Source organism: Dromaius novaehollandiae, chromosome 13, assembly GCF_036370855.1.
Source record: "Dromaius novaehollandiae isolate bDroNov1 chromosome 13, bDroNov1.hap1, whole genome shotgun sequence".
Classification (NCBI taxonomy): domain Eukaryota; kingdom Metazoa; phylum Chordata; class Aves; order Casuariiformes; family Dromaiidae; genus Dromaius; species Dromaius novaehollandiae.
The window spans coordinates 3,457,274-3,469,251 of record NC_088110.1 but is presented as its reverse complement, the minus strand read 5'-3'; the positions used below and the strand labels follow the sequence as shown (position 1 = coordinate 3,469,251).

Here is an 11,978-nt window from a genome sequence, read left to right as displayed (position 1 = left end):
TTCCGTACATCGATTTGGGTGCCATTGCTGCACTCATGCATGGCTCAGCAGAGCACACAGCGTTCCCAGCAAAGGCTGTCGCTCCTGCCTTTATTCAGGATTGGCTTGGGCACATTTGGGATGAGGAGCTCAGCATTAATGAACGACGTTGCACCAGGGCTGGCTCTGCCCTCCCACCACTGCCCAGGGTTTCTGATCTACTCCCGGCAGGTTTTTTTTCCCCTGCACCATTTATAACAGCTCAGTTAGTCTCAGCAGAGCTCAGTGGCTTTCTGAAAAGCGGAGAACGTCAGCAGATGTCTCTGTCAGATTCGTTTCTAATGATGTCTCTCTTTGCTGCTGTCCAAGAGCTCCCCATCCATCAGCTGCCCCACCAGCAGCCAGCGCCTGCTGGGCCCGAGGCTTTAAGCCTCTCCATGCTGCATTCAGAGCACTTTGGGGAGACAAAAGAGGAAGACAGCTTGCAAGAACGTAGAGGTACCCTTATTTGTCATTAGAGATAATGATAATTGGGAATTTTCATTCCCATCCTGCAACCACTGTATTCTGTGTATTGGTCTAATAGTTTAAATCATGGGACAGACCCACAAAAGAGGGCAGAGCGCTCTGGGCTGTCCGCCCGTCTGGCGGACGCTGGCCAAGATCACGACCAGGCAGGAGGTCCGGGGGTCCCCGCAGCGCCCGGGCGAAGGGCTTGGCCGGAGGAGGCGAATCAGCCCAGGCACAGCGCAGGGTCTGGTAGCAGTACTTGAGTTTATTTGTAAACTGTTCTTTGGTAAACAATAAGAACACAAAAGAGACCAAACGAATGAGAAGACCCCACCCTCCCCCCCCCCCAAAAAAAAACAACCAGCCCTATGGGGAAAATAAGAGTTCACTCCAGCAGCAAGGATTTTAACAGGAAAACAAACTACAGCAAACTCGGGAGAGAGGAGGAAGCCCAAGAAGAGCTGCACTAGCGCCCTATGCAACGCGTAACAGTGACGAAGGGGCTGCGGGCGGACAGGCCATGCAGCGCACCCCCCCTCCCCGCGGCGGGCAGGGGCCGGGCCCCAGGCAGAAGCGGGCGGGCGAACGCCGGCGGGGGGCACAGCGAGGTGGGCGCAGAGCTCCCGGCCGGCGCCGCGACGGCGATTGCTTCCCCTCTTTGTGCTCTCTTTCGGCGCAGTGATGGGGGCGAAGGGGGGGGACCAGGGAGGAGGAGGACGCAGGGGACCCTACATGGGGGGCTCGTTGCAGAGCACAATTTCCAGTTCCTTGCGGTAGAGTTTGCCCCCGTCGGAGAGGTTCATGATGCTCTTTCTGTAGTTGGTGAGTTGCTGGATGTTCATCTCCTGCAAGGATCGGGGCCATGGGGGCTGTATCGGAGAGGGGCCGCGCACCCACCTTTCCCCACGCACTGCCTTGGCCCTGGGCTCCAGCAGAGCCCCAGCACCCTGGGTGTCCCCTCTGGGTGCTGCGGCCTCTCCTCTGCTCCAGCACGGCCTCCCCACTCCCTCCGAGAGCTGGAGAAGGGCCTGGGAGGTGCGAGCTGCCGCCTGGCACTCCAGGGCCCCAGGTGAGGTCTCAGCCACCCCCGGCAAAGCCCAGACATGGTCCGTGGGAGCTGTGGCTGCAAGCGCAGGACCGCTAGCTTTCATCCTGATCTGAGGGCAACATAGACACGCGGGGTGGAAGATGCCCCCCTGGATGTGCTGGTCTGCATGAGGGAGGGCCCTGCTGCAAGCGGCGCTGAGCCGCGGCGGAGAGGCAGCGTGGGGAGCCGGAGGGGTGCACGGGCTCCCTCCCACCCGGCCCTTCCCCACTTACTTTCTTGTTCTTCTCGTACAGGTCTTTCAAAAGCGCGTCCAGCTCGTTCTCGTCAATGAAGCCGCTCCCATCCTGGCCAGCGATGGAGGGACATGAGCACGGGGAAGGACACGTGCCCGGTGAGCCCACCCCCGGGAACAGCATCTGGATCCCCATGTCAGAGTGGGGAATTGATCCATGGACTATTTTTGCTGAGCTATTTTTGGCTGGAACGGTTTCCCAGGCCCCAAGTTACTCCCAGCCTCATGGAGGGGACGAGAAAACTCCGAGGAGAGACCTGGAAAGCAGGTGACCCTCAGCAGAGCCTCCCCAAAACATCTCCAGCATCCCAGCAAAGTGGGAATGTGGGAGGCTACGGCTCTCCCAAGCCTGTGGTCACTCCGTCGGAGGCAGCCTGCTCCCAGCACGCTGGCAGTGAAGCTGGCAGCTGCTCCGAGCCAGAGCTGGTCGCCTGCATCTGGCCTTCCCCTCGCCACCGACCCAGCGCCGAGGGCCCTCTCCCTGCCGTCAGCTCCACCGGGTTAAATCCCCTCGTCTTCCTTTCCCGCCACCCGCCTACCTTATCATAAAAGGCAAAGATAGCATTGAATTCCTCCGACGACAACTTCATTCCCTGGCAAGAGAAACAGATGTGAGGGAGGGGAAAGAGGTGCACTGCAAACAGGGAATAGGATTTTTTTTTTTTTTTTTTTTTTTTTTTTTACCTGAAACTTAAGAAGGAAATTTTCTTGCACAGGCAAAAGTCTGAAAAAACAAGAAGGCCAGAGGATGAGCGGGAAGCAGCCAGGTCACAGTGAGCCAGGTATCCCAACAGGTGGGAAACTGCTGCGGACCAGGCACGCAACCGCAGCGCTTCTACATCAGCCACACACCCAGGGACATGTTCGTGGGGCTCAGTGCTGTCACGGCGGCTACCTGGCCTGGCCGAACACTGCCCTGATGCTCTTAGGTGAGAGCCGACCCTGGCCAGACCCTCTGCTCCCAGCCGCAGGTTCCTGCCTGGCACCAGCATTTCTGCAGCAAAAGTCAGATGAGGGAACTGATCTGGCCAAAACTTCACTTTTTTTTCCCCTCTCCTTTCCCAGGTTAGCTTTGGGCCGGATCAGTTCCCCGAGCCGATTCAGGCTACAGCAGCATGAACAAGAGTGCCAGGCTGTAGACGCGCAGGCAGGAGGCCGGGAGAGGGCAAGGCTGCCCTGCTCGGCCAGAGCGTGGACCAACGTGAACTTACAGCAATTGGGGAACCGAGTGCGATTCGGGAGTGACAAGGCAGAGGAGGGACTCGGTAGCTGCTGGCACCTAGAAATGCAGATAGCAGAGAGTTTTGGCCTTCTTCATTAAAAAACAGCTAAAGAGGCCAGGAACCGCTGGCAGGGAAGGGTCTCTGCGGTTACTTCTCCATCGCTCTCCTTTGCCTGGAACCATCTGAAGTTGTAGGAATGCCCCATTTGACACTGCATTTGTTATGAAAAGTGCTGGGTTTTGAAGTCACGAGGACTTTTCATTTAGAAACATGAGAAAACCAAAGAGGAAAACCTGCTTTCCTCTGGCAGCCAAAGTGAAAACAAACTCTGAACAGATATGAATGTTTTGAGGCTTTCCCTCCCCACCGCTTGCTTCTTTTGCTCCCAAATCCTGGCAGCAACGCTGATCTTGGGTGCGGAGGGGCAGCCCAGTTTGCGGTCCCAAATCCCCTGTTTGGGAGGAGGCATCCGAGGAGACATCCCCACCCCGCGGCCTCCGGCTCTCCCGGCAGGAGAGGGGTCTTACCGGGACATCTCCGAGAGGCCCAGCTTCCCGTCTCCGTTCATGTCGAACATCCGCAGCTGTGGGGACACGAGCGGCAGCCGGTTACCCACCGTCTCTTCCCTCCCTCCCGCAGCGAGGTGGGCAACGGCAGGAGATTTGGGGCCCGCCCCCCACTTACGATGGTCTGCGTGTACTCCTGCAGTTTGGGTTCGTCGTAGGGCCGGTTCGCCTTCTTCAACAGGTCCGACAAGAAGCCCTGGATGGGGAGCGACATGTTGGCCGTGGCACGGTCCCACCGGGCCGTCCCCGCGGTGGCCGAGCACCTCCCGGCCGCCTGCGGCATCCCGGCTGGCAACGCCCCGTGGGTTTGGGAGAGGGCACCCGGCACGGCCCCCCCCGTGCGCCCCCCACCCGGCTCGCAGCCCACCTTGAGCTCGTTGGCTTCGATGTAGCCGCTGCGGTCCGTGTCGTACTTCCGCCAGGCCTGCGAAGGAGGCACCGCAAGCGTTGGCGGGGGTTTCTCCTCCCCCCCACCCCAATCCAGCCCCCCACCCCACCCCAAGCACCCCCCGACAGCCTTGGCACTGCACGCTCCCCCCGCAGAGGCGGACCGGGAGCTTCCCCGGCCGCCCGACACACAAACCCGCGGCTTTTGTTCGGCGGGGCGACGGTTGAGCGAGCCCGGGCGCCCGCCACGTCAAGGGTTCAAGGACGTTTTTGTCCTTGCTGCGGCGTGCGAGGCAGGGCTTTAATATTTGATTGCACTCCCCCGTGCAACAATAGCGTCCGCTTACCAGCCGCCCTGCGGCGGGCGCTCCTCTTTCCGACTTGGACACGACATTCATTTTCCAAGCACAGCTGGAAAGCCGCCCCCCCTCCCCATATGGCCCTGCCTGGCAGCTGCCACCTCCCCCTCGCCCCGGCTGTGTTTCGGTAACCGCCGACGTGTCCCAGCTCAGTGAGGATTTATCTGCCAGGCTTTCTGGGATCGGTTTTGCCCGAAGCACAAGGGCTTTGGGGCCACCCGGACTAGCTTCCCGAATTGCTGCAGCAGCATCGTCTGCCCGAGCCCGGCAGGTCCCTCCGACGGAGGCGAGGGATGCGGGCGCGCTTTCTCTCGCCTCCGAAACGGGGCCGGCCCTAGCGCCGAGCACAGCTGGCAGGGCCAGCAGCAGCCCATTTACTCAGGGCACTGAGGACATTCCGCCCAGGTCCTCCTGGAGGGGGAATTTATGGAAAAAGCTATCAGTCCTGGCAGCTCACCTCGGTCTGGAGACCGGGATGAAATGCCCAGCTGCTCTGAAAGGTGCCAGAGCAGCTCCAAGGGCTGGAGAAGCTCATCTCATTCCTGCTCTCCGTCCCAAACCAGCACTGTTCCTGCGTGGATCTCTCACCCCACCTTCCCGTGCTTCCCCTCCTCTTTCCCACCTTAACAAAGTGAGTTTAAATCAATTAAAGCCCCTCACAGTCAAGACCCTCCACTGCAGGGTGGATGTCCGCAGCGGCTCTGCTTGCTCCCGTGGAGGAGTGCGGGCGAGCCGGGTTTGGCAGACATCCACGGGATCGGGCGGGGACCGGGCCAGGCTTTCCCGGGCACCGATGCCGAATTTGAGCCTAAGGTTTGGGGGAGACTGGGGAGAGTTTGGGAAGCTCCTGCCCCAAGCCTGGCTGCTGTTTGCCTGCAGCAGAGCCGGTCACCAGGACACCAGGGACCAAAACGGGCTCGAGAAGCTGCAGCTGGAGACGGCGCAAGGGCTGCGAGAGCCCGGGCACAGCCGGCCCCGCTCACCTCCATGAACTCCGAGCTGGAGCCGACGTGCTGGCGGAAGCACAGCAGGAAGTTCTCCTCCGTGGGCAGGATCTGAGCCAGCTGCGGGGGACAGCGAGCGTCAGGGGACAAGGAGCAAGGTCCCCAGCACCATCTCGTGGCTCCCTGCTCGCTCCCCCAGCCACACCATGAGCCCGTCACGCGCACAAACGTCTCCCACTCCTCCACATGGAGATTTCTACTTGCTCATGTTACCCCAAAGAAGTCACTGCCACCACCAAGCTTTGCCTGGGCATCTCCTCCTGCCATCCATTGCCACCCCGGACGCTGGGAACGCCAAAGGCAACGGGCCGGCCCTGCAGCCCCATCCTCTCCACCCGCGCGGGGCAGGGGAAGCCGGGCCCCTAGGGCCGGCGCGACTCACCTCCGCCATCTCGATCTTGCCGTCCGCGTTTTTGTCGTACTTGTGCATGAACTCCTTCATCTTCTCGCCAAAGTTGTCCTTCTTGGAGTCCTGCCAGCAAAGATCGGGGACGGGAGGCCGCTGCGCTTACCCCCGCGCCGTTCCCCCCCCGCGCCGCGGATGCCCTGGGAAGTCAGGGCCGCCTGTCCCATTCCTGATATTTTTAATTCAAGCCTGTTCCCACCAACCTGGCGGCATGCAAGCGCCTTCCCGGCCCGGGGGGCCTCACGGGCATGGATAACCCTGGGCACTGGGGCTTTGGGGGCCCCCGCTGCTGCCAGCCTTGCGGCAGGGACGGCAGCACAGGCCACCCTTGGTGGGAAGGTCCCATCCCGGGGAGACGCCTGGCCAGGGCACGCTGATGAGATGCATGCTCCTGGCTCACCAAAGCCGGGGAGGCTGCATGCTGCTGGCCCCGATTCCCGCCCAGCCCCACTCGTCAGGGCCGTTCCCGAACAAGATAGCGCCAGTGTGAGCCCGGAACTGTAGGCAGGAGGGATGCAGGCAGCAAAAGCAGGGAGGGCCTTACCACGCCAGCCCCCTTCCGAGCGCTTTCCAGCTCCTGGAAGAAGTGCTCCAGCTCTTTGCCTTCGATGTAGCCATTCCCTGGGGAGGGAGAAGAAACCGGAGGCATTGGGGGGTGAGGGATGCTGCGGGGGGACGCAGCACGCGTGGCCCCCTCCGTGGCAGGGAAGAGATGCCAGCGGCCGCGAAGCGTTACGAACCCGGCGACGCCTGCCCGAATTTGCAGAGAGCCCCAAGCAGCTGGGTTTTAACCCAGGGTGGGCACAGCCCCGGTTCGCCCTCCCCACACACCTCCCGGCTCGTACAGCGTGGGGGACCTTGTTCCCCCCGTTGCAGCGTTTGCTGTTGCAGCTGTGTCCCCCGCACCTGATACTGTAATTAGGTGATTTAATTAACCTTGGCACGCGCAGCCCATGCCCTGAGGCATCGGCCTGACTGCTGGCACCATGCTGCGTCCCCAACTCCTGCTCCGTCCCCACGTGCCGGGCAGGGGACAGGGACCGGCCACCTTGGCCAGCAGCAGCTGCGAAGGCCACCCAGAGGGCCGCTCGCCTTCGCGGCGCTGCCGAATTGCCTCTCTTCTGGAAAAAGCGCGGCGGTAGCGATACAACCCCCGCTGCCTTGACAGCAGGCGCCCGCAAACACCGACGCTCGCGAGGTTAAGGCCAGGCTGAGCCTTCTCTTTCCCCTGGAGCCAGAGAAAATCCCCGGGCATGCCTCGGTACCGCTGCGCAAAGCCCGGCAGCACCGCTGCCACGGGACATCGCCGCGGCAAAGCTGGTGGGAGGTTTACGAAGACGAGGACGCCCGCGGGTTGCATTAAACGGGAGCGCGGCCGCGCAGCGGTGAGCATCTCCATCCTGCCGGAGCATCGCTCAAGCAACGTTTTCCTCCTGCGGATCCACCTGGGGAGCCAGCGCCCCGAGGGGCAGATGGGGAAGAAAAGACGGGACGCCCGGCATGGGATCAGCCCCGGGCACGGTGCAGAGCAGGGAGCCCAGCGCCAGCCTCTGAGGGCCCCAAAATGTCCCCTTCCCAGGTGGCAGCTCTCTTCCCGGGGTGAGACCATGGCCACGGCAGGCTCCTCAGCAGCATCCCGGTGCCGGCCCCGCCGCCAGCTGCCGTCTGCCACACGAGATGTACCTAATGGCCTTCGCCGCCGATATATATGTCAAGATGTGGTTCCTATGGCAACGGGGCCTCCTCTTCACCTTAATGAGGCTGCCACAATTAGTTTCCGTGCAGTCTCCTTCTCTTCCAGGCCCGCTTTGCCGCCACGCTTTCGCCTGTAATTGCTCTTCTACAGGCTCCTGCGCTCGGGGCGCTTTTCCGTGCTCCGGAGGTTTAGCGGGAGGCAGGTTCATCAAAGATTTAACGAAGCACTCGGCAGCGGCTGTCGGTTCCTTTGAGCCCCGGGCGGGGGGGACCGGAGCGACCCGAAGCGGCGGCTGAGAGAGCGTGGCCGTGCCACGTGGCCCGGCGTTGGGCCGGCCGAGCTGCCACGTGCGGCACCGCGGCAGCAGAGGCTGCTGGAGACCTGGCCAGGCACCGCGGGGCCCCTCGAGGAGGGGCTGGGGGTGGTGTGGGGTGCTGTTGGGAGCCCCCAGGGCGGTCGTGCCTGCCCCCTTCGCATGGCCGCCCCACCGTGGGACAGCAGCCCCCTTCTCCTAACGCTTCGCTTTCCCCCAGCTTCTGCCAGGCTCCTTGCTCCATCAGAGGGAACGGCTGCGGCACCTCCCTCCCGGCTGCCTGGGGAGCAAATCATGAGCACCGAGATGGAAACAAGCTTTTCCTCTTCAACGCAGCCCCGCTGCAAGGTAGCACTGCTGAGACCGTGCTTTTGCATCCAAGGGACAGCAGAAACCAGCTGCTGTTGCCCTCTCCGTCCCCTCCTCTGCTGCCCTCCATCCACCCATCTCCTCTCCCTGCCTGCTCCAAGCTACCCTGACAGCACGAGGAGGCCAGAGCCAAGAGGCCCCTAAACGCCTGCTCTCTCCCCACACACACCACCGACACTTGAATATTTCCACACTTATTTTATTCCCATGCTCGGATCCTATAACCTTATTTTTGCATCCGAGATGCCTGCTCCCCTGTGCCCAGGGCACCTGGTGACTGCTCCCCACAGCTCTGCCCGAGCACCCGCCTCTGCCCACAGCACCCAGCCTCTGCCCAGGGGGTTATGGGCCCCCTTGGCACGGAGATGGCATGACCACCCCAAGGAGACCTTGGGCCGAGCCGAGGCATGCAGCTCCCCGGCAGCATTATTCTTCTCTTTCACAGCAAAGGGTGCAGGAGAGCCACAAGCACCTTGGAATTTGGTCAAAAAACAGCAATGGGTTGGAGCTGGGGGAAGAATAACCCAAACAGATACCATTGCCAGGAGCCTGACTGATTGCCCCTAAAGCAAGCAGCAAGCCAGACAGGTCTGACCCGCTGTCCGCAGGGGCAGCACTACACCGAGAGGCATCTCCGGAGAGCTACAGCTGCTCCGTACGGCTGCGCCACTGACCCTGGTGCCTTCCCGCACTGCGGAGCTCGCTGCCGCGCTCTGCCAAGTCCCGGATTTGCCCAAGCACCTCGTTCAGAGCCGCAGTCCCTTCCAAAGGACCAGCCAGAGGCCTCATGGCAGAGCTGGTGTCCCCCCTCGGCAGGGGCACCCCAGGCACATCCCCTGAGCTGGGAAAGTGAGGACTCCATCACCTCGTCCTCCCCGTGGAGAAAAGCCCTCTCTGCTACCCAGCAGCTCAGCAAGTTGCCAGGGCTGCTATTTCCCCAGCTGCCACTTGCTCTCCAAAAAGCCCTAGGAGCAGCTCGCACGAGCCCTGTGCAAATGGGGCCATCTCACATCCCACCTCTGCTTCCGAGCCCGGAGAAGGAGCCGGAGCACCCAGAAACCATGCCCTTGGCGAGGCCCCGGGGCAGCTGGTGCCACCAAGCCAGGCCAGGGAGAGGCACGTCACAGCCGTCGGGGATGGGATGGGAGAGCAGATCTTCTCCGTGCCCATGGTGCCCCTGCCGAGGAGACATCTTCCTGGCACAGAGGGTTTTGAGAACAAGCCGGGGCATGGAGCAGGTTGGGACTTGGACCCCGAGGGGAACGACACCCTCGCCCTGCCAGCCAAGGGGGGTGTCCGGCCTGACTGCATGTTTTGGAGATGATGGAGCACACCCGGGAGCACGGCTGAACGTGCGGTGAAAGACACCGCGTCCCCTGCCTGGGATGTCTCCTCTCCCGAGAGCTCACCCCGCAGCGGGGACAGCCAGCCGCGCACGGCAGCTCGCCAAAGACGGCGGCAGTGCTCAGAGCTGCTGCAGCCTGCTCAGACGCCCCCGCCGAGGCTCCCGCTGCCCCAGCGAAGCCCCCACCCGAGTGCCCCCGCACCCAGCGCCGGGCGAGCTGGGGGGAAACCCCAGCTCTGGAAGCGGTGACATTAAAGGGTGGCTGTCACCACGCAGACACCTGCGTCCTGCCAAGACGCTCCTGCCGCGCGACCCGGATCCAGCTCCTGCTGTGGCAGGGAGCAAGTCACCGGCCCCGGCAGCGACAGGGACAGCATGGCCCATCCCTTGGGTGCTGCAGGAGGGACCAGGATGCCCAGCCGGCAGGACCGCACAGCACCCAGCGACACCGCGTGACGCAGCTCCCGGGAGGGCTCATTCCCTTCCCCACCGGCCTCTGCGAGAGCCCCAGCCCCTTCCCTCGCCGAGTGGCTCCGGAGTGGCGGGGGGCACAAGGATGGGCTCTCCAAGGGCTGGTTTCCCCAGGGAGCCCCAGCTGAACCGGCTCCACAGCACCAGAGAAAATTGCACTGAAAAACTATTTTTCCACCCAAGTGATTTTTTTGATGTGATTTTTTTCTCCCTGTTTTGTCAGCAGGATGCAAACACGGCTGTTCTCCCAGCTCCAGCAGGCACCCTTGGCTGGGGTGGGCACAGACCAGCGGAAGAGCCCAGGCTGGTCCTTGCTAAGCAGCCTCTTTCGAAGCACAGGGATTGATCCTGATCTTGGTTTTGGGGCCTGTCTGGAGCCGGCTCAGAGGACACCCACCACGCAGCCCCACTGCCCACCCTGGATGCAAAGCGGCAGCCGGCGCCGTGCCATCTGCGCAGAGCGGAGGTCCCCATCGGGGACGTGGCTGCTGCGGCCCCACGGCACAGAGCTCGCCATCCAGCAGGGCTCGGGAGCCGCGGGAGAGCCCATTCCCCATCCCGCTTTGGCGAGGGACGCCGTCTCCGTCACCCCCTGCCTCCAGGCGACCGGATGCCCCCAGGGCCCAGCTTGCATCCACGCTGTCCCCCAGGCCTGCGGGCAACCCGGGCATGAGCGAGGGGCCCCCACCGAGGTCGTGGATGGAGCCGAGCAGAGGCTGCAGCCCTGCTGCCGTGAGCCCGACAGAGAGCCCACGGCCCAGGCTCCCCCAGCGGGATAGCAGGGACATCCCCCGGCAAACTGGGGGGAAACTGGGCTGGCAGCCCCAGCCCCGGGGGGGACCCCGCTTTGCCTTGAGCCAGGGCACCCCGGGAAGCGCAGCCTTCCCTGCAGCCTGCTCTCACCCACCGCCCCGGCTCCGGGAGACACCCAGCCCTCGGGGGCTCAGGGGAGACCAGGGCAGCGCCCGGGCTCGGCATCCCCCGGGCGGGGGGGCTCACCAGCTGGGAACCGGCCCCGGGGGCCCGTTATCCCCCCGGTCCCCGGGCACTAACCCCCCTCCGGGGCCCGGGTGCACCCCCGACGGGGCTCTCTGCCTCCCCGCGCTGCAGCCGCGGGACCCCGCGGCCCCGACGGCCGCCGCGATGCCGCTGCTCGCGGGGATGCTCAGCGCCGGGGCGCGGCGGCGGTTTTGGGGGCGGCGGGGGGGGGACAGGGCGAACCCGGGCGGGTGCCCCCCGCCCCGCGCCGGCACTGACCGTCGGCGTCGAAGTGTTTCCAGACGTCGAGGAACTGCGAGGCGGTGAGCTCGGCCAGGTGGAGGTGCGGGGCTGGCTGCTGGCCGGCCATGCTCCCGGTGCCGCTCCCGGTGCCGCCGCTCGCTGCCCGCCGCCGTCCGCGCCCGCCCGCCGCCGCCTTTTATAGCCGCCGCCGCCGCCGCCGCCGCCGCCGCCGCCGCCGCCGCCCGCCGCCGCCAGGGGACGCCGCGGCGCCGGGACAGCGGCCCCGCCGGGGCGGGGGGGGCCGGCACCGGCCCTGTCACCCCGGCCTGGACTGTCACCTGCCCCTATGGTGTCACCCCCTTCCTTCCCTGTGCCGCTGCCTCCCCGCCTGTGTCACCCAGCGCTGCCCATGTCGCCCGTGTCACCCTACCCTTGTCACTGCCTCCCTGCCCTGTGTTGCTGCCTGCCTGCCGTGTCACCCACCCTCGCCCGTGTCACCCACCCTCCCTGTGTCGCCCACGCCCGTGGGAATCAGCCCAGCTGCCCCGTGGTGCCCCCAGCCAGCGCTGGCTCTGGGGCTGGCACCCCACGGGAACACCCGGGAGCCAGAGCAGAGCACCGGGGGGCCGGCGGGATGCTGCTTTGCCGCGGCGGGCTGCAGGGCAGGTCCTGCCGCAGGAGCCGTGCTGTGCTGCCGGGGGGCTCGGGGTGTCCTTCCCCCAGCCCCTCCCTGCCCTGTCCGAAAGCCCCCCCAGGCTCCCCGCTCCCTTTCCTGGGGCCGGGGAGAGG

General features: G+C 64.2%; 1 protein-coding gene across 1 annotated transcript; it reads right to left on the bottom strand.

The window, feature by feature from the left end:
- Window positions 1-734: 734 nt before the first annotated feature.
- CALB2 (calbindin 2) lies at window positions 735-11,346 on the bottom strand. The gene is made up of 11 exons (XM_026107348.2): window positions 11,226-11,346; window positions 6,319-6,395; window positions 5,751-5,840; window positions 5,348-5,428; window positions 3,986-4,042; window positions 3,737-3,814; window positions 3,580-3,635; window positions 2,514-2,553; window positions 2,369-2,422; window positions 1,810-1,881; window positions 735-1,334 (listed from the first exon to the last, which is right to left on the bottom strand). Exons 1-11 carry the CDS (start codon window positions 11,314-11,316, stop codon window positions 1,218-1,220), a joined length of 813 nt encoding a protein of 270 aa, XP_025963133.1. The 5' UTR covers window positions 11,317-11,346; the 3' UTR covers window positions 735-1,217.
- Between the last annotated feature and the right edge of the window lie 632 nt (window positions 11,347-11,978).